Here is a 20671-nt window from a genome sequence, read left to right as displayed (position 1 = left end):
ATTTATATTTTAAAAATTATCAAAAGTTTTCTGATATTCTAGGGGGAATGAATTCGCAAGGCCCACCTTGGGTGTTTGGCTGGGCAGAAGTGGCCTTCAGACGCAAATCTAAGAGGAATTTAAAGTTTTTTTTTCTTCGACTTTTCACATAATCCTTGAGTATTACAGACCTTTTATGTCAATCCAGTTCGGACCTCCTCTTGAAATTTAAATGTCCCTGCCTCAAATATATTCTTGTGTATATATTTCCCATAACAACCCAATTTTCCTCGAGTTCGTATAATTTCTTACAAATTTAGAATTTGTGCTTGTTTCTTAAAATTTCCTATTTGTGCTTGTTTCTTAAAATTTCCTATTTGTGCTTGTTTCTTAAAATTTCAGCCCGCCAAAAACATCCTCCCCAACTTGATAAAAAATTATGCACAAGCACAAAATTGAAGTCATTTACAGAAGTACCGTCAAAAAACTTCTAGGTACTCTTTTTAGTCTCACTGAACTCCACAAAGACTCTTCTTCTATTTCCTCGTTAAAAGCTAAAGACCCTAGATATGACTACAACAGCAAAACAAAAGGTTAAGCTCTGAATGAGAAACGACAGACTCGCAAATTAATACGCGCTGAGAATGGCGAAAAATATAATTAGGTCCAAGGGTGTATATTTAGATCAGTTCAGTTTCTGATAAGACTCCAACACGGGAGGGACTGATGATGGTTGTGATACAAAAGAAAAAAGTTGGATTTAAAGAGTGTCCTAAGCATGTGTGCGCGGAAAACATTAGTGTTGCCTGTGCGTACAAAAAGGTATTTATTCATGGCTGTGGCTAATAAAAGCCATGGTTTTAAGTTTTCGGTTGTCCCTAGAGATTGCCATATCGATAGGTGTGCTTTATCAATATTATTAACGAGATTACTCAGATTCCACACCGGTTTCGCTCTCTACCTCCAGTATTCGAGACGGATTCTCGATTGATAGTTCTATTTGTTTATGGTTTAAATATCAATTTAATTTACTTTAGATTACTCTTAAGCTTTTTAAGCTTGAACCATGCTTAAAACAGGCCTCCGAAACATGCTCTTGAAAGCAAGCAAAATTTTCTACAGAAATGCGATTATGTACCCTCTCTCAAGTTCAATCAATCAATCAATCAATCAATCAATCAATTTATTGATACTAAAAGAAAAAACTATTACAAAAGTAAATTGGTTACTAGGCCCAAGAAGCTTTGCTTGTAATGGACCACAGAGAACAAGAATAAAACACTATTATAAAATACATACAAAAAAAAAAAAAAAAAAAAAAAAAAAAAAAAAAAAAAAAAAAAAAAAAAAAAAAAAAAAAAAAAAAAAAAAAAAAAAAAAAAAAACACCGGAACAAGACAAGGACATTGAATAGATAGGATATTTAACAGATAGAAGATTTAGAAGGAGATTTAACATATAGCTGAAAATGATTTTAAAAGAAGAGAAGAGACATACAAATTAGGAAAGGATTAATAAAGAGAGAAAAATTATTGAATTGGAAATACCCGACGAAATAATGCCTTTGCAGAAAGAAAAAGAGGGACATCCGAAGGGATGGAGTTCCATAATAGAATTGATTGATATACTGGAGACCTCTGGCCTGCTGTAGAAGATCGTTTTGGTAAAATAAATCGTCGAGGAGAATTACGTAAAGAAGAAAAGTACCTACCTGAGCCTGTCCGTGAGAAAAACTGCTGTAGGGGCGGTGGGAGAGTACCTAGAAAAGCAGAATGCGCAAAATAAAGAGTACTTTTACCTATAATATGATCCAGCGGAGCTATTCCAGTATCATTATAAAGATCAGAGGAAGGGTAAAGCCGAGGGAGAAGAAAAGTAGCCTTCACTGCCCTATTTTGGGCTCTTTGAAGTGAGCAGAGAAGAGATTTATTAGTATTACCCCAGACAGAGCAGCAATAAGAAAGGTAAGGATAAATAAAAGCATAATAAAGAGAAACCATAATATCAGGAGGAAGAAATGAGTTAATCCGGTGCAACATTGAAGACTGGCGGAGGATTAAGGAACGGGTGTGAGTTATATGCGGTTTGAAAGAAAGAAAACAGTCAAGATACACACCAAGAAATTTCACCACAGTAGCTTGTGGTATAATATCATTCCCAAAAGTCAGGGTGATTGGCTCCTGTACGTCTCGCATACGGTAAGGGGTCCTGAAGTTGACAATGGCACTCTTTCGGCTGTTAAGAGCCATACCATTTGACCAGCACCAATCCTTTACTTTATCAAGAATACCTTGAGCCATAGAAGTGGCAGATGGCAGGTCCACCGCAGCAATGAAAAAGTTACTGTCATCAGCAAAAAGAACAGGGTGAACATGGGGATGAAGACCATCAACAAGATCATTGATGTAAATTAGAAATAAAAGTGGTCCAAGCACAGAGCCTTGAGGGACACCTTTCAATACAGGCAAAGTAGAGGAAGAAGTACAGTTAACCAAAACATACTGAGATCTTTCTGAGAGGTAGGACCTAAACCATTCTAGTGGGACTCCATGCACTCCAAATAAAGATAGTTTAGACAGAAGAACATTGTGGTCAACCATATCAAAGGCCTTAGAAAAGTCGAGAAATAGACCCAAAACACACAAGCCCTTGTCCAGATTAACACGCACAAACTCAGTTGCATCAGAAAGTGCGTGCAAGGTAGAGAATGAGGGACGAAAACCATACTGATGGTTAGTGATGAGAGGATTTCCAGCAGTCGAATTAGTACTAAATACAAATGAAGAGAGTCGACGATACACTACTTTTTCAACAACCTTTGAGATGACGGGAAGAAGAGAAATAGGTCTGTAATTTGAAATTAGAGAAGAATCACCTTTTTTATGCAAGGGTACAATGGTAGCAACTTTAAATAAATGAAGAAAAAAACCAGAAGAAAGAGAGAGGTTAGTTATGTGTGAGATGGGATGAGAAACAAACTGACTGATTTTTTTAAGGACATTATTACTCAAACCAAAACTATCAACTGAACAACTACTTGGAAGTTGAGAAATAATACTAGAAATCTCAGTAGTACTACATGGGGAAAGGAAAAAAGACTTCTCTGTCATAGGAAAACAACTTACTCTACTCGGGGGTGGAATGAGAACTGAGGGAAGTGTGGTGAAATACGAATTGAAGGCACTTGCTAAGGATTTTTTTATCCACAACAGATCCATCAGCTTTCCTATAGAGATGGGGAAGATTGTTTGAGTTTCTTACGGGAGAGAGCTTCATTAATTACAGTCCAAACCTTGCGCAAATTCCCTTTACACTCATTAATTCGACGTGAAAAATACAGCTTTTTTGCTAAACGAACTGAAGAAGTGAGCACATTTTTGTAATGTTTATACTTCAGAAGATCTTCCTGTGTCTTACTTTTACATGCAGTCTTGAACAAAGACGCCTTCATATGAACAAAGAACAAAGACGCCTTTCAATACTGAGAAGTGTCGTTAAATAACCTCTTTTGGCTCTACTATTCTATCTTCATCGGTATACCCATGTGTACTCTTAAAGCTAAATACGAAATGGAAGAAAACAAGTAGAATTCAAGTGGTCTAGCCAGTGCCGTCAGTTACAAAAAAAAATTAAAAGAGGGTGAAATGTATTTCTCAAAAAACCAAAGGGGAGAGAATTTTGGCGTTCTCTCAATTTTTATAAAAAAAACTCATAAAAAGTGATTTTTAAGTAAAAAAAACGCCCTAAAAGGTATTTAAAGGGTATTTTAAAATCTCGAGGGGGTAAAATTCAAGGGTGTGTAAATGCACCCTTTCCTCTCCTAATTGACGCCACTGACCCCAACACTGTCTGTTGTAACTTTACTGTTTTTTGTCTCTTTTGCTTTGGTCACTGTATTAGGTTCTAATTCTGTGCCACCCGTCTGCCCAATTTTTCTTTTTTATAGTAAGTTAACTGTTATTTTTCTCCTTGCTAAAATTCAAAAAAAATTGAGTAGGTGATTAAAGTCAAGAAGATTAATTGGTAATGGTTAGGGGTATACAGGGGAGCTGGGCCCCTACTCGAAATCCCAAAGGGTCTTGAATTTCTGGGTATTTTTATAAAATTAATCGAAAAAATTAATTTTCATATTATTTCACCTCAACCCCCCTTCTTCTCCAATTTCTTATTTCCATTGTCTCTCCCCTCCTTTGAGCTTACTAGTTTGGGCCTTTAATAATAGGCAACTAGCTCATTTTTCGTTTAATCTTAAATAGTCCCATTGTCCAATATCCTCATTTTGAGGAATTGGGCATAAAACCCTCTTACGATGACATCTTAGTCGACTTCTAATTATTATTTCTGATAAGATTCATCGCTGAATAATTCAACTCATCTCCAGCCTAGTTAACTGGTCTTAATATATAGTCACTGCAATTGCTCCACTTTTGGTAAGTTTGGTAGGCAGGTTGAATATTTCGGTCATTAATTAAGTTTGTCTTTTTCTTTGGCAAGCGAAGAAACCGACAGAATATAAGTGTGTGGCTCCCCCTAGAGAATGAAAGAGAAGCATTTCCCCCTCTATTTTGGGAGGCTAATTTATAATAATGAAACGAAAAATTAAGCAAAGAGAAAACGGGTTTTAATTTCGACAAAGCAGTGAACAAAAAATTAAATAGAAAAACAAAACTACACTTTAACTAAACAAATAAAAATAATCCGAATATTTCAGCCCGACGTCTGGGAGCCTTTCTCAACGAAAAAAAATTACAAACGACAAAAAAGAAGAAAAAAAAAATGTTTTTTTAAAACATAACACAAAAAAACACGACAACTAAACGCACGAAAAAAGAACAATAAATGAATTTTCGTGTGTTTTTATTTCGTATTTTTTTTGTGTGTTCAGTTATCATGGTTTTATTTCTTTTATGGTGTTATGTTTTAAAGAAACATTGTGTCTTCTTTTTTGTCGTTTGTGATTCTTTTTCCCGTTGAGAAAGGCTCCCGGACGTGGGGCTGAAATATTCGGATTATTTTTATTTTTTAGTTAAAGTGTAGTTTTGTTTTTATATATTTTTTTTTCACTGCTTTGTCGAAAATGAAACCCGTTTCGTTTTTGCTTAATTTTTCGTAAATGGAAAAGCAGTGTGGTCCAAGAAATTATTGATAATAATGAAGGAAACTGATAAGACACGCGTGTCTACATACGAGGCTTTGAGCCCTCTCCCCAAGCTGAATTCAATAACGCGAGAGGCTAAACACAAAAAAATTGAAGTTAGCAAGTATCGTTTCTAGATCAACTTCATACGATATAAGTTAAAGTTGAAGAAATAAAATCAAAGATCGAAACGACAAATAAAACAGTACATAATGCAATTATGTCAGCTTTCTATTGCTGAAGCGAAATTCACTTTAAGTACTCATGGGCACAGATATTTTAATTTCTCCAGAGAGGGGGAAATCAACCCTAGTACCACAAATAGCAATATTTTACCGAAATTTTTGATAAGAACCTTAAGTTAATTTTAGGAGGGGGCTAATCATATCTTTAGCTTTCCTGAGAGTGACTTCTGCCCCCTTGTCCCTGTACTCTACACTTATGTCCATAATTTTCAAAATTTTGTAGACTATTTCTATATATTTGCCTTTTTGGACTTGTATATTTTCAAAGTTTAATTTTGATTTCGACAATTGATTAAGATTGATTTTAAAAGTCACTAAAAGGTTTTTAGACAAATTAAAAATTGAATCTTGGACACTTTCCACTGTTTAATTATTGTTGAGTTCCGTGATTCACGACGGCCTGCGAGAAGAATATTTCCGTGCTTCAGGCTCATAAAATTAACCAAACTTCATAAACTAACAATATAATTTTGATAACATAAGGAATTGTGTTTGAAAACTGAGCTGCGCAGAAGTATTAAATTTTTTTGAAAAAAGCGATACTTTCAAATTTTGGAACAAAATCTGCTTGACTTAACAAGCCAATAAAATGAAAGAAAAGGGTTAAAACTAATAGCAGGTACTCGTGTTAGATATTTTTTAGATGGGAGAGGATTATATAGGTTAGAAAACGTAAAAGCTAGAAAAGTTATCGGGAAGATTCAGGAAAAATATAGAGAACACCATATATTTTTTTTTTAATTTTGGCGGCAGGTATGTACTCGGACGGGGGGAGAAAATAGGGTTTCGGGCTCAGCTCCCTTCAAAATAATTCATTTTCTTATATTTCGTGACACTTTTTATTTCAATAACCAAATATTTTTCCCCTTTCTGGGCCCTGACGAAAAAATCCTACATATGTGTTTGTGTTTGACTAATAGAACAGAACGGTGTCAAAGGACCCAGTGCTTTTGTTGCTTCGGCTTCAAGACGCTGGATTCCCGGCAACGATTCGGCCCGGCTTCTGTTGCTGGGAGCCCTTTTGTGGGTCTCCTGGGTGAGCGGAGAGTAGGCGGAGAACCATTGGCATAATTTTGTACTGTGGTGTCACAAACTCAGGAAAATAGTTATGGGCAAAGGGTGTGTTTCACAATTTGAGAAAGGGGCAAATTTGTTGTTTTTCTTGATTTTTTCCAATGGCCCAAAAGCATATTTTTCTAAATATGGGAGGAGGGCAAAACATCTAGGGATCAAATACCCTGTCCTACTTTCCCGTACCTCCAAACCCCCCAATTGACGACACTGACTATGGGTCATTAAAGTATTATTTATGATGAATATGAGTGCTAGAGTTGTGACTCTTGACTCCCACTATAATTCTTTAAAGCTTAAAAGACCCGACTCCAAGTTCGATCATTAGGCTTAGAAAATTGGACACATTACCGACTGATAAATTATAGTTTGATAAGCGCATTGCTGCTGTCTGATATTTTAATAGATTATCTGCTTTCTGTCAACGTTTTCATCTGGCGTGATGGGGCCTTAAGTCGCAGTTAAACTGTTTATTTCCATTGGCTCTTACCTACAAAGCTGGCTGTATCGACTCTCAACTTAAGAGTGGGAGGGACGGGGAAGTGATTCTAATTCCTAAGGGTCTTTGTCCAAACCAAGATTAGAGCTGGCTTACTCATTCTGACTTCGTCTTCTAAGCCTTGAGCGTTTGCACACTTGCTGGCGAGGCAGAAGACTCCTAAACAATCTAAATTTGACAACACTTAATGAACCTGAAAAGAAACTCAATATCAAATGAGCTCCACCATGAACGCTTTTCGGATAAGGTACTCGTGCGTAAAAAAAAATCTTGTTCTTAAACGGAGCGTAAAATAAAACAACGGGACTGTCATGAAAAAAAGCGAAAAAAGAAGGATAAGGTCCGGCAATGCAAAGGAAGAATTGCAGCTTTTATTATGTATAATTTTATGAGCACATTAGATGTAGAATATGTAAACATAAAATAAAAGATATAGATTAGGCAAAGATTTAATTTGGGATATTAGTTGTATACCGGCTACGACTAATAACAACTCACTGTAGCACGAAACCACCTGAGGTCAATACAGATGTCCTCACTCCTCCTTCACCCTAAGCTTTTTACAGTTTCACACTTTACCCCCCCCCTCCCATGGAGTTCCAACTTCCTTTAAGTCCTTCCATATGACCTTTTCCCACTCCATTTAGGGACGACCTGCTTTTCGTTTTGCCCGGAATGAGTGGCCAAGCTGCACAATCTTTGACAATCTGTCATTCTTCGTCTGCAAAGCCTGGCCTGGCAATCTTCACCTCTTTTTCATTACAGCCCATGAAAACAAAATTGTGAAAAATTTTTGACTTATCATAAGTTTGTTAATATTTTATTTGGTGTTATTTTTACTCAAGCCATAAAATAAACTGAATTTACTTCCAGATTTTTTTTTTGCTGGAAATTAGTAAAACTGACAAAAAATCCAGCAGTACTCGTATGACATTTAAGCCATTTCAGTCGCGTAATACAAAAGGTGGTATTTTCGACGACAACCTTTTGAAGGAGAGCAAAAAAACTTGAAAATGTGTTTTAGGTTTATTAACCGCCATTACAAGGCACCAGTTCATGAAAACAGAGCGAGTGTCAAGAATTTTGGATTTTTTAATGAAAGAACACAAGAAAAATATTTGTTTTAATCAAAGAAGGGTGCTTTTTTTTATTCTTTTATCAATTTTAAAATGAGAATACAAACAAAAAGATATATTTCAAAATCTAGGAGCCAATGTAGTCTCCTACTAGAACGTGTCATTAACAATCATTTGTTCAGTAAAAAAATAAATAAATAAACTAAAAAAAACTTTATGCATCTAAAAAATAGTAGATAGTTCTATCAACAAGAGCTCCAACTTTTCGTGTGAGTAATTCAAGATATAATGAAAACAGAGACAATGGGTTATACTATTAGTTATAACCTTTTAGATCGAAAATGTTAACTTTAAATCTAAATATACCCAAAAAATCTCACATAGTGTGTTTTGAACTTCAGTAGCTGATTTAGGTAATTCTTTTTAAACAAGAGATTTATATTCGGTTTTTAATTTTCATAATTAGTTTGATGTAATTACAAATAAATAAGTCATTTTCGGAAATTCAATGATTATATGTCGTCTACCCAAACACATATCTTGATGTTATAATCCCCTCATATACCCTCACTTGACTTTGATTAAGGCAATTTTCGATTGCAAAATTCTATCGATCAATAATAACACCTTTAACCTTGATTTACGGATCTTCATTAAGATTTTTTAAAGCAAGGTCACAGAATGGCCTTAGCCTTGGTTAATTTCAACACTAGTATATCTTACGCCTTCGCTTTTGAATTAGCTGTTTCTTCGCCAAACTACCCAGGAGTTCCAAACTTTCTGTCACAGATATGCAAACCATTGTGCCTCATACTTAGTCTTTTTTCCTAGTAACCCAGCCTCCCCCTATGCCCTGAGCTTTCTTTAACTCTACCTCTGTGTCTTTGTTCATGCCTCCACGCATCCTGAGGACACGAAGAAACTTAGTGGCAACTCCTCTGTAGCTTCGAGAAAAAAATGCCTATACATACTTACATATACCACTTTGACGAGACTCATATATTTTTTCTTTTTTTTTATTCTGGCAGTAATGTATGAGATTGCTTAGTCAGCTTGGAATATTCAGGGTTCATTGCTTCTTACTGTTTACTAAGATATGTCAGTGATGGGCTAATGTTCGTTTCTATTTTAAAATTAAATTTACAGAATGGTTAAAGGTGTGCCTCTTTATACTATCTGTAAAAAAGGGGGAGATGGATTTTACCAAGGATTTATTTATTCTAGAAAGGCTAAGCAGTAAAAGTAAAAAAAAAGAAAAGAAGAGCAAATTCTGCCACCAAATTACGTTAAAAAAATTAACCAAATGAAGAAAAAATGAGAAATAAAACATTTCCCTTTTTATTTATAAAATAAAGTAAAAACAAAAGAGGTTTATAAAAGATATTTATAAAATAAATAATCTTTTTATTTATAAAATAAATAATCTTTTTATTTATAAAAAATAAAGAGACAATTCTGTCACCAAATTAAGTTCCCTAAAGGATGGCTTGTAAATTCAGGTATTTTCAGAAAAAAGCTGAAAACTGCAATTTTTCGAAAAAAAAACAACAGATCTTTAAGCACTGTGCGTTCTCTTTGGAGAAACTCTGATCTTTTCTTGAGAATTTAAATGTCACTTTCGCTGTGAACGTTAATGAATTCGTAAAAATATTCATTTAATGAAGGAAAATATTGTTTACGCCATGGTGACCTGATAGAGGTGTCGGTTGGTACAGATCTTTAACCTTATTGATTAATTTTCCGTTGTAATTTAATAAACTTAAACAATATTTTAAATTATATGAACTTAGCCTCTTTCATAAGACTGTTTTTACCCAAACTTATTTATGTGGAGGCTGCATTACCTCGAACTTATCAGACGTCTGGCTCAAGTTGATACAATATCACACAAAAATGCAAGTATTTGTACGGAATACATCGTACCGTACGTGTTAAGGCATATACGGAAGGCTATGGATCCAGGGTTGACCCCCTCTCAATCTCAAATTGCCTCCCCCTTAATATCGTGCTTCTCATATACACTTGGTCCATTTTTTTCATTTTTTTATTTGCCTCCGCTTCAAAAGTAAAATACTGCATATGCAGCGTACATGCTATAAATGACACCCCAAATGACACAAAAAATGACACCCCAGCAATATGGCATTGACAATGGCACCATCAAATTCTTTAGTATCTGTGGATATAGATCACTTTCCTTTTTGATTAGAAAAAAGGGTTCTCTTTGGCACCAACTAATTAAAGATATGGTTGTAAACTTTATGACTAGTTGACATATCTTGGCTAACATGAATTTTCCCATGTGTAATATTCGTAAGGAATCCCTCCCCCTTTCCAACTACTTCCTATTTGTGTATTTAGATATAGCCTAGAAAGGATGGTTTGATAAACCTTCCTTTACGCTTGTAGGCCTCTTCTGTTCAGGTTACAGTAATAGCTGCAACCTAATAACGAACTCAAGCCCATAGCAAGCAAAAATTAGAAAATACGTCTTAAAAAAAACTGTCAAGTGAGGAGCCATTGCCATCTGATGGTGATTCAGAAATAGTAATTATGATTAGAGTAAAAACTCATGTTTAAGCTTTAAGAATTATACATGTGCAGGTTATACATGCAAATTAAAAAAAAATATAAAAAATTATACTGCAAATTGTAAAACTGCAAATTGTAAAACTGCAAATTATACTGCAAATCAAAGCTGAAAGAGCATTTCCTATGATATAGAGTCAAAATTATGTGTAGTTTGAATATATAATCTATGCAAATACCGAGAAAAATTTTCAGTTTTATTTTAAAAAAAAGAGATATTGTTTACTATGATATGCTGTCAAAATCACTAAATAAATACAATTATCACTTATATTATCTACCATCTCCCCCCTCCCTTGCCGTAGGCTTTGCCAATAGGCTAAACTCACCCAACATCAACCTTTTATACTCACACATTCCATTCAACCCTTCAAAATTAGAGATATGAAAAAAAAATTAGAGATAGCTACATATCATCCAAAGCAAAAGCTGCAAAATATGGAATAATATAAAAAATTGTGATAAACTAGTCTAATAAACATGTTCATTAACTCTAAGTAAAAATTGGCTTTAGATCTGGTTGCAAGAACGTGTCACAACAAACAAAAACCGTGTTTGAATAAAAACACAATACAACATCAGAAAATATATACCAATCCCTATGTCTTCTTGTTATAGGTAACTTCTGATTATAAATGAGTACATTTTATTTATCTTATAAATTTGTGTAGGATAAGCAGCATATTCGTCTGATGTGAACCCTAAAAGGTAAAGTTGGTGCAACTTTGATGAAAATTTCTTGTTAAAAATTCTTTAATTATGATGAAAGTTTCGAAAAATTTATATTTTTATACCCCTTTTCCCGTAAAATTAATTCCTCTTTTTTGTTTTAGATATTTGGACGCTTCATCAGAAATTTAAGTGATTTTGCGCGAGAAGAAGCTAAAAAAGTTAAAGAATTTGAAAGTCGTCAAGTATTTGCCAAGCATTGGGATAGAACCAGAAAGGTTCGGCACAAATGGGGAAACAAAGTTCTATACGGTATAGCGTGGTTCTGGGATCACAGTTTTGCCAAAATTGGAGAAGATTGGGTGTTTTTGGCTCTTTTGGGTGTATTAATGGCCTGTCTTAGTTTCTCTATAGACTATGGAGCGAATTTATGCAATAAAGGTAAGGAAACTCTATCTTCTGATGTATTTCACGGTGCAAGTTAATTATGGGTATCCAATACACCACATGTCTTTTACCCAGTTGAATAGCTATATTTTATGAATATATTGATATGCCCCAGAAAGAGCTTTACAAAGACACTGGCTAAAGCGCCGGTGAAACTTCTTTTGAATTACTCTACCCTAGGCGTTCCTTTCTTCAGGGATAAAGAGCGAGTTGTTCGCTCCTCATTTGTATTGAAAAAACTGGAGTACAAGTGAAGAAAGGTTGTCAGAAGAGGTTAAGCGGATGCATTAATAAAAAACAGTCATTAACAGTAAATCTAAACCTGTCTTTTACAATACACAGGGAAAACTTGTACCCCTAGAAAACTGAAATCCGGATATCTAAGACTCTTTTACCAGTTCCTAGGTTTTTGCATAATTTCCAAATTCTGTTCCAAAGCCCTAAATCTTCTTGTGTGTAGTTGAAAGTGATACGAAAGGCTCACTTTCGGAAGGAAAGGAGTGGTTGGTCTTTGTTGACTCTGTAGCTTGTCCTATTGTTTTTAAATTGGGTTCTTCGGCTAACACGTAATACTCAGGAGTCAATGTATGATGGTGAGCAATATTAGGCGACATGACCTCGATTTAAGACTTACTTGGGCTTTAATTGAGCGCTCTATTTAAGACCAGTAAATTCCCCAAAGACTAAGCTCATCAACTCTTTTGGTAACCTTATTTTTAAGATGACGTTTGACTGATATTAAATAAAAAAATAGTTTTTTTTAACTGAAAGTAAGGAGCGATATTAAAACTTAAAACGAACAGAAATTACTCCGTTTAGGAAATGGGTTTTCCCCTCCGGAATCCCTCGCTCTTTACGCTAAAGTTTTTAATTGTTTTAAAAAGTAGAATTGTTGCTAAGAGTTAAACTTTAGCGTAAAGAGCGAGGGATTGCGGACCTTCTTCTAAGAACCTCTGATTGGAAATAAGTACCTACATTATGTTTACTGCACCAAAATCGATCATCCAAATGCCAGACCCTTTCTCCATTCTTAGAAGAAGCATTGGGAAGCATTAATAGGATCTTTATTTAAATTAATCTTTCATTTAAATATGGGGTTTTTCCAGATCCTCTCAAGCGTGCTCGGATTATTGTTCTGTATAAAGGTGGACCAAGAAATGATCCAGCAAATTATCGACCAATTTCAATTTTATCAGTATTTAGTAAAATCTTCGAAAAGGCTATGCTTTCTCGTCTGCTTAAATTTCTAAAATCTAAAGAGTTTCTTCATGATTTTCAATTTGGTTTCCGAATGAAGCACTCCACGGAGCATGCCTGTATGACCCTTTTGAATTTTATACATTCTGAATTGGATTCGGGATTAATTCCGGCTGCTATATTCCTGGATATTCGCAAGGCATTCGATTCCTTAACCCATGAAATTCTTCTATCGAAGATGTCTCATTTTGGCATTAGGGGTAATGTATTTTCTTGGTTTCAATCTTATTTGAATGATAGGTTAATTTCTGTCAATCCACAATTTAATTTCTGTCAATCACAAGTGAATTTTGGCGTCCCTCAGGGATCAGTTTTAGGGCCAGTGCTATTTTTGATTTATATAAATGATCTTTTTTACGCAGTAAAAAAGCAGAAACCTATTCATTGCTGTAGACTCTGTCATCCTAAACCTTCCCCGCCCATAGTGCCAGCTATAGTTCACCATCTTCTGATGTCCTTGTTTGTTTTGCTGATGATAGCACACTCGGCACTTCGGGGAACTGTGAATCCGAGCTTCGATTAAACTTGGAATACTTGTTTGAGAGAGTAATTTCATGGCTTGATGCTAATTTTCTTACCCTAAATTATTCAAAATCCAATTTTTTGATATTTTCGCATGTTTCTCAGATTTATCCCAAGTTATCAGAAATTCATCAGCCAAATGGGATAATTCACAGATCTAAAGATCAATATGTTCGTTTTTTGGGCATTCTTGTTGATGAAAATTTGTCTTTCAAGCGTCACATTGATTTGATTAAAATGAAGATATGCAGGAGTCTCGGTATTTTAAGGAAACTCAAACATATTTTCCCTGGATCAATTTTGGAAATCCTTTTTCACTCCTTGATCCGATCTTACGTTTCCTACTGTCCAATAGTATGGATGTCAACCTTTCCTTCACTGTTAAAACCACTTTCTAATGTTTATAATAAAGCTAGAAACCTCATTAAGGAAACTAACCGTTCAAGAGTTATCCCATTACTTGATCTCGAGTCACTGTATATTCTTTCGTGTGCATGTTTTACTTTTTCTCAGCTTCATGGTGACCTCCCCCGTCCCCTAAGTGTTCAGCCATCTTTCACCTCTGATCAGAATAATTATAATCTTCGCAATACCGAAAATCATATTCAAGTTCCTTTTACTCCTTGTGTAAGGTCAGACTTTAATCCTTTAATTGCGAGTTACATTGTATGGAATAAGTTGCCCGAATCAGCTCGAAGGTGCCACTCATTCGGTTTGTTCAAAAAAATTATTAAAAATTCATTGGCTTCTTAGAAATTATTTTATCTCTTTTTATATGTGTATATGCGTGTATGTATGCATATATATTTCCTGATTAGTTCATTGGAGTCTATTTTATCTACAGATCTACTTAATTAATTTAGTCTGTTCAATCTATTAGTCTATTTAGTTTTGTTTTCTATAGTTTTTCATTTTATTTATACTTCCCTCTCTTCTCCTTTTTGCTCTTCTCTCTGTGAGTAAGTGATTATTTTTTTCCTTCTCTGAGTAAGTGGCTCGTTCATTTTCCCCTTTTTTACAGGCCAAAGAGCCTTTGGGGAAATAGTAAAATGTAATATTGTATGTGTGTTTCGTGATGAATAAATCTTATCTTATCTTATTCATGTACTAATTGGTGTAGGCGATATGTTAGTTTGTACCAAGTGCTATTGACACATGAAGAAAAAAACGTTGGGCCGAGGATACTACCCTGAGAATCCCCAGTAAGTATACGAAGCACAGCTATCATACACCAATTATATAGGGAATGTGAACCACATTGCATAACCAACTGCAGACTCAATAGGATTTAAGCCTCTTTACCTCAAATTTATGCCAAACCCAGTTGGAAGCCTTAGACGTATCTGGTGTTGTCCAGTGTCCAGAGAGTTTGCCACAAATAGCTTTGTCAAAAGGCACTAGTATATTGTGATTCGACAAAGTGCCATTTTTTCATTCTGTCTCTCCAAAAAGTGTAATTGTTCTTCTCTGTGATAGTTCAAAGTGTCATAATTTTTGGCATTATTGCAATGATAGTAATTTTCCTTTTTGAGTCTCCATCCTCAAACTCCCCCTCTCTATATTTAAAAAAAGTTACGTTCCACCAGAATCTACTTTAGGTTGACATTTCTGTAATTCCATTAGAGACCAAGTAATACAGTTTCTACGAAAAGTTGGGCCCTAAAAGGAAATTAGAGCTCTGGGAAAGTGCAGAAATGGAATACACCTGCGAAAGATTAATTTCGGTAAGGGTTGTCACCTTGGATTACTCCACCAAACAAATGTCATGGCTGCAGATATTTGTGTGCATGTCATTTTTTGAAAATCCCGGAGTAAGATCTTTCAGGGGTTTAATTTTGTCCCATATCCAATTTCCGAGATACAATCTTTTAAAAGTAATATTCATTACAGCTTCAATTGTCAAACTGCTCGTTGTAACACACTGTAAGTAAGGAGTGACCCAGCTCAATAGTAACCAAAACTCTAAAAAACGGATTTTTTTGTCAATATATACATCAAAGAAATCAAATTTTTATGCTGATTTCAAATATATAAGTTTCATCAAGTTTAGTCTTACCTATCAAAAGGTACGAGCCTGAGAGTATTTGCCTTATTTTGAAAAAAGGAGGAAACATCCCCTAAAAGTTATGGAATCTTAATGAAAATCACACCATCAGATTCAGCGTATAAGAGAACCTGTCTATAGAAGTTTCAATCTCCTATCTGCAAAAATGTGGAATTTTGTATTTTTTGCCAAAAGAAAGATCACAGATGCGTGTTTTTTTTTTCTTCTTCTTCTTCTTCCCAAGGGTGATTGCATCGACCCAATGGCTCTTGAATACCACAAGAGGGCTCATTCAAACGGAAATTGAAAGCTCTAGTGTCCTTTTTAAGTTATCGAAAAATGGAGGGAAACTAGGCCCCCTCCCACGCTCATTTTTTCCCAAATTCGCCCGATCAAAATTTGAGCTAACGATTTTGTTCAGCATTGTCTAAAAATCTAATAGATATGTCTTTGAGAATGACTTAATCCCCCACCCCCGGGGGAAATGCTGTAAGATGTGAACTTTGCCCATTGTTTACATATATTATTGGTTATTGGGAAAATATACAGACGTTTTAAGGGTTTTTTCTGGTGGTTGGGGGATCAGGGGAAAAATTTACTTGGGAGGATCTTTCCACGGAGGATTTTTTTATGGAGGAGGGGAATTTTCCATGAAGGTTGTGCCAGAAGTTTCAGCATTATTTAAAAAATGATCAGAAATCAAATAATAAAAATAACTATTTTTTTCCACTGAAAGTAAGGAGCACCATTAAAACTCAAAACGAACAGAAATTATTACTTATATAAGGGGGTTTGCCCCCTCGTCAAAGCCTCGCTCTTTACGCAAAAGTTATTTTTAGTACTTTCAGAAGAGCTATTTATTCTAATTAAATCCTTTGTGATTCAGGGTTTATTCCTAAAGAATTGGAACAAAATTCGAATAGGATTGGAACAAAATTCGTAAAGAGCTTGGCATTGACGAGAGGTAACCCCCCTCACGTACATAATAATTTCTCTTCGTTTTAAATTCTAATGTTGCTCCTTACTTTAGTTGAAAAAACTTGTTTTTTTTTATTTAATCACATTACGAAGCAGCCAGAGTCGTGACCGTTTCTTGCCCCGTTTCTTACCCCAAAGTGTTCAATTCTCAAGAGGAAAGGCCTTGTGACTGGCACGCTCGAAACATAGAAAAACTGAAAGGTTACTTATAAAAAATGCAAGGACAAAAGAATTTTCGTTGTTTTTACTGGTAAAGGTAAGTTTGCTCTAGAAAGCTCATTAGAAGAATTAGATTGACAAGGAATCATGAAAGCATGTCCTCTCTTTGATCATCTTGATTCAGAAAAGATGTAGATGGGATCATAGCTTGGTCAGCACAATAAATACCCTCACCGCCAAATATAAGAAAATTAACGTTTTATTCCTCCCCTGATTCTTACAAAAATCATTTACTCCTTTTTTTTTGTAATGCCTGTAAGTAATCATGTTCCATTTCAGCATTGCCATGATTATTGTAACCTCCCTCTCTCTTTCCCTCACTATTTTCAGCGATTATACATTGCTTATTATGATTTGTGATGAAAGACACACTCTAGCCGTTTTCCTGGTGCCTAGCAAAAATCGTTAGGTTTCAGTTTCACTACGATTGCGTTTCGTAAATTAACGCATAACTAATAGCTATTGTTGCAAGAGGATCTATCAAACAAATAAAATTGAGATTCTTTGTAGGATTTCGTTTGCAATGTTTGTAGACTGATAGTGAACGGGGGCAGAATCAGGTGCCAAATGTTTTTTTTTAGGGAGGGGTGCAATAATAAAAACAGACGCATTTTATTTGATAATGTAAACGAGAAGTGCCGAGGTATAAGATGATTCAGGATTTGGGGGTTGGGTTGGGGAAATTAGTACTAATCCTGCAATGAATCAAACAGTTCGTGGTAACGAACTGTAGTAAGGAGTGACCCGGCTCAATAGTAAACGAAACTCTAAAAAACGGAAGTTTGATGGGAAGCTAAGTGGGAGGATCTTTCCTTGGAGGAATATATTGTGGGGGAAGAAAAATTCAATGAAAAGGGCGCAGGATTTTCTAGCATTACTATAAAAAAAAAACAATGAAAAAATAAACATGAAAACGTTTTTCAATTGAAAGTAAGGAGTAGCATTGAAACTTAAAACGAACAGAGATTATTACGTATATGAGGGGTTCTAAAAATACTTTAGCATAAAGAGTGAGGTATTTAGGAGGAGATAAATACCTCGCTCTTTATGCTAAAGTATTTTTAGTAATTTCAACTATTGATTCTACGGCCTTTCTGATTCAGGGGTCATTCTTAAAGAATTGGGACAAAACTTACGATTTAGTGTAAAGAGCGAGGTATTAACGAGGGTACAAACCCCTCGTATACATAATAAAAATATAAGAATATAAAAGTTTGTTACGTAAGTTAATTCTTAAGTTACGCATATGTTTTACTAATAAAAACGTTCGTTAAAAATTAAAAGTTCTAGTTGCCTTTTTAAGTAACCAAAAAATTGAAGGGCAACTAGGCCTCCTTCCCCACCCCCTTATTTCTCATAATCGTCTGATCAAAACTAAGAGAAAGCCATTTAGCCAAAAAAGAATTAATATACAAATTTCAATTTAATAATTTATGTGCGTAGAGACAAAATCAAACATGCATTAATTCAAAAACGTTCAGAAAGTAAATAAAAAAACTATTTTTTTAACTGAAAGTAAGGAGCTACATTAAAACTTAAAACGCACAGAAATTACTCCGTATTTGAAATGGGTTGTCCCCTCCGCAATCCCTCGCTCTTTACGCTAAAGTTTGACTCTTTGCCACAATTCTACTTTTTAAAACAATTAAAAACTTTAGCGTAAAGAGCGGAGGGGTTGTGAAGGGGACAACCCATTTCATATACGGAGTAATTTCTACGTGTTTTAAGTTTTAATATAGCTCCTTACTTTCAGTTAAAAGAACTTTTTTTTTATTTAATTATAACATGTTAGAATCAAGTATGAAAAAAAAAACATATTTTAGGTAATAGAAAAAAAGATTTATTTTATATGACCGTATTTTTCACAGAAAAATACCTTGTGTTGGTGTTGTCATAGAATATATTGAAAAACTGGTCAATCTTCCTCCCCTAGATTTTGGAAAAAACACACATTTTTACCCCTAATATTTGTGTGAACGGACGCTAGCGTCAGAAACTGGTGTTATTCCGATTCCTTCTTGTATACCAAGAAAATGTTGGACTTAACTTTTCTAATCATTTAGCTGGGGACAAAAGTTTTATTCAAGGCTAAATTTTTTATTGTTGCCCATGGGTGTTGGCAACAAGAATAACATAAACTTATAAGTTGCTGTTGTCGTTTATTATTGATAGAGACGTATCATGGCTGAACACTTTAATTTGTCATATAGTACTGAATTGCGTGATAAAAAGTTGTATCCAATTTTTGGCGCCATTTTGACGTACATTCAGTTTAATGAGCTTTTAAATGTCGGATGTATGCTACAGCTGGAAGTAATTTAGCAAATTTTTTTCCTTTTAATTTGATTACTCTAATATATTGCACTTTTTACATAAATCGTCTATAAACTGCATTTGTTTTTGAGTTATAATTGTTATCTATGATATAATTGTTATATATTTTGTTTCCGTGGTCAGACAAAAGATTGTTAGTTATCATTGTTGGGGATATTTCGTTTTTTTCCAACTGAAAGTAAGGAATAACATTAAAACTTAAAATGAAAATAAATTATTACAATTTCTTTTAAAGATATTTTCTTTCATTCATTTCAGACATTTGAGAATTGCTCAACTTGTGAGCAATTCTCATTTTCAAAAAAATAGTTTCGACCTCTTTGGCCGTTTTGTTACTATGCAAAACAAAATTAATTCCGCAAATATCGCTAATATAAGTTGCGTGGGAAAATCTTTTCATGGGGAAATTTCCTTGGGGGAAGAGACAAGAGAATTTTCCACGGAGGGGGAACTGGATTTCCCAACACTGTTTAAAAAACCATACGCAATTAAATAAAAAAAAATCAACTTAATGTAAGAATCAACATTAAAACTTAATACGAACAGAGAATATTACGTATTTAAAGGGGGTTGCCTCTCCTCAATAGCACGCTCTTACGGTAAAGTTTTTTTTCACTTTTAAAAGAGGTTATTATTCCAATTAAACAGACTTTGTGATTCAGGAGTCATTCGTAAATAATTGGAATAAAATCAACCTTGTGTTAGTATAATGTATTATTAGTTAAAACAAAAGTAAAATCAATATGCAAAATTTGTTTTAGTTATTCATGTACGGTTAGTCAAATTCAAAACCTGCATTAATTCAAAAACGCTCTGAAATTAAATAAAAAAAACGATGTTTTTTTAACTGAAAGTAAGGAGCGACATTAAAACTTAAAACGAATAGGAATTATTCTGTATATGAAAGAGGCTGTCCCCTTCTCAACGCCCTGCTCTTTACACTAAAGTTTGACTCTTTGTCACATGCTCTACTTTTAAAACATTAAGTGTCTACCGAAACACGGGGGCCGTTTGATTAGAATAGGAAGCTTTTTAAAAGTGCTAACATCTTTAGCGGAAAGAGTAAGGTATTGAGGAGGGGGTAACCCTTCATATACGGAATAAATACGCCAAAATTATTATGCAAATTTGTTTTAATTTTTCATGTACAGTGAGCCAAATCTGAACCTGGATTAGTTGAAAAACGCCCATAATTTAGATTTAACAAAAAAACTTTTTGACTGAAAGTAAGGAGCAACATTAAAACTTAAAACGAAAAGTAGTTATTCCGCATATGAAAGGGGGAGTTCTCTCCTCAAAGCTTCGCTCTTTACGATAAAGTTTTTGTTGTTTTGAAAATTAGAGTTGTGTGACAAAGAGTCAAACTTTAGCGTAAAGAGTGAGGCGTCGAGGAGAAGACAGCCCCATTTAATCGGAATTAAGACTGTATTTGAGCAAAAAAGTAAAACAAATTTCGGGAAGGATATTAACAACCTTAGCAAACGTTAGGGTTTCGTTTGAGGCCTACAGAATTCCTGGGAACCTACTTTAGTAGGATACTGTAAGAAAATGGGAATTTGGGCCCAAGCATAGCCCGTTTGAACATTTCATCCTGGTTCTTTCATT

General features: G+C 34.6%; 1 protein-coding gene across 2 annotated transcripts in view; it reads left to right on the top strand.

Annotated features, from left to right (window-relative positions):
• LOC136027505 (chloride channel protein 2-like) overlaps positions 1-20671 on the top strand; it is a 144802-nt gene that overhangs the window by 4593 nt on the left and 119538 nt on the right. Inside the window, exons 1-2 of one of the 2 annotated variants that reach the window (XM_065704818.1) lie at positions 663-801; positions 11430-11706. In XM_065704818.1, the coding sequence (XP_065560890.1) occupies positions 706-801; positions 11430-11706 (373 nt within the window). In that variant the 5' untranslated portion in view covers positions 663-705. Of the gene's footprint in view, positions 1-662; positions 802-11429; positions 11707-20671 lie in introns of those variants that run through there. The other variant, XM_065704819.1, reaches the window with a different exon arrangement.

Source organism: Artemia franciscana, chromosome 5 (genome assembly GCF_032884065.1).
Source record: "Artemia franciscana chromosome 5, ASM3288406v1, whole genome shotgun sequence".
NCBI classification, from domain to species: domain Eukaryota; kingdom Metazoa; phylum Arthropoda; class Branchiopoda; order Anostraca; family Artemiidae; genus Artemia; species Artemia franciscana.
The sequence above is the reverse complement of the archived record's forward strand: the minus strand, read 5'-3'. Positions and strand labels throughout refer to the sequence as shown.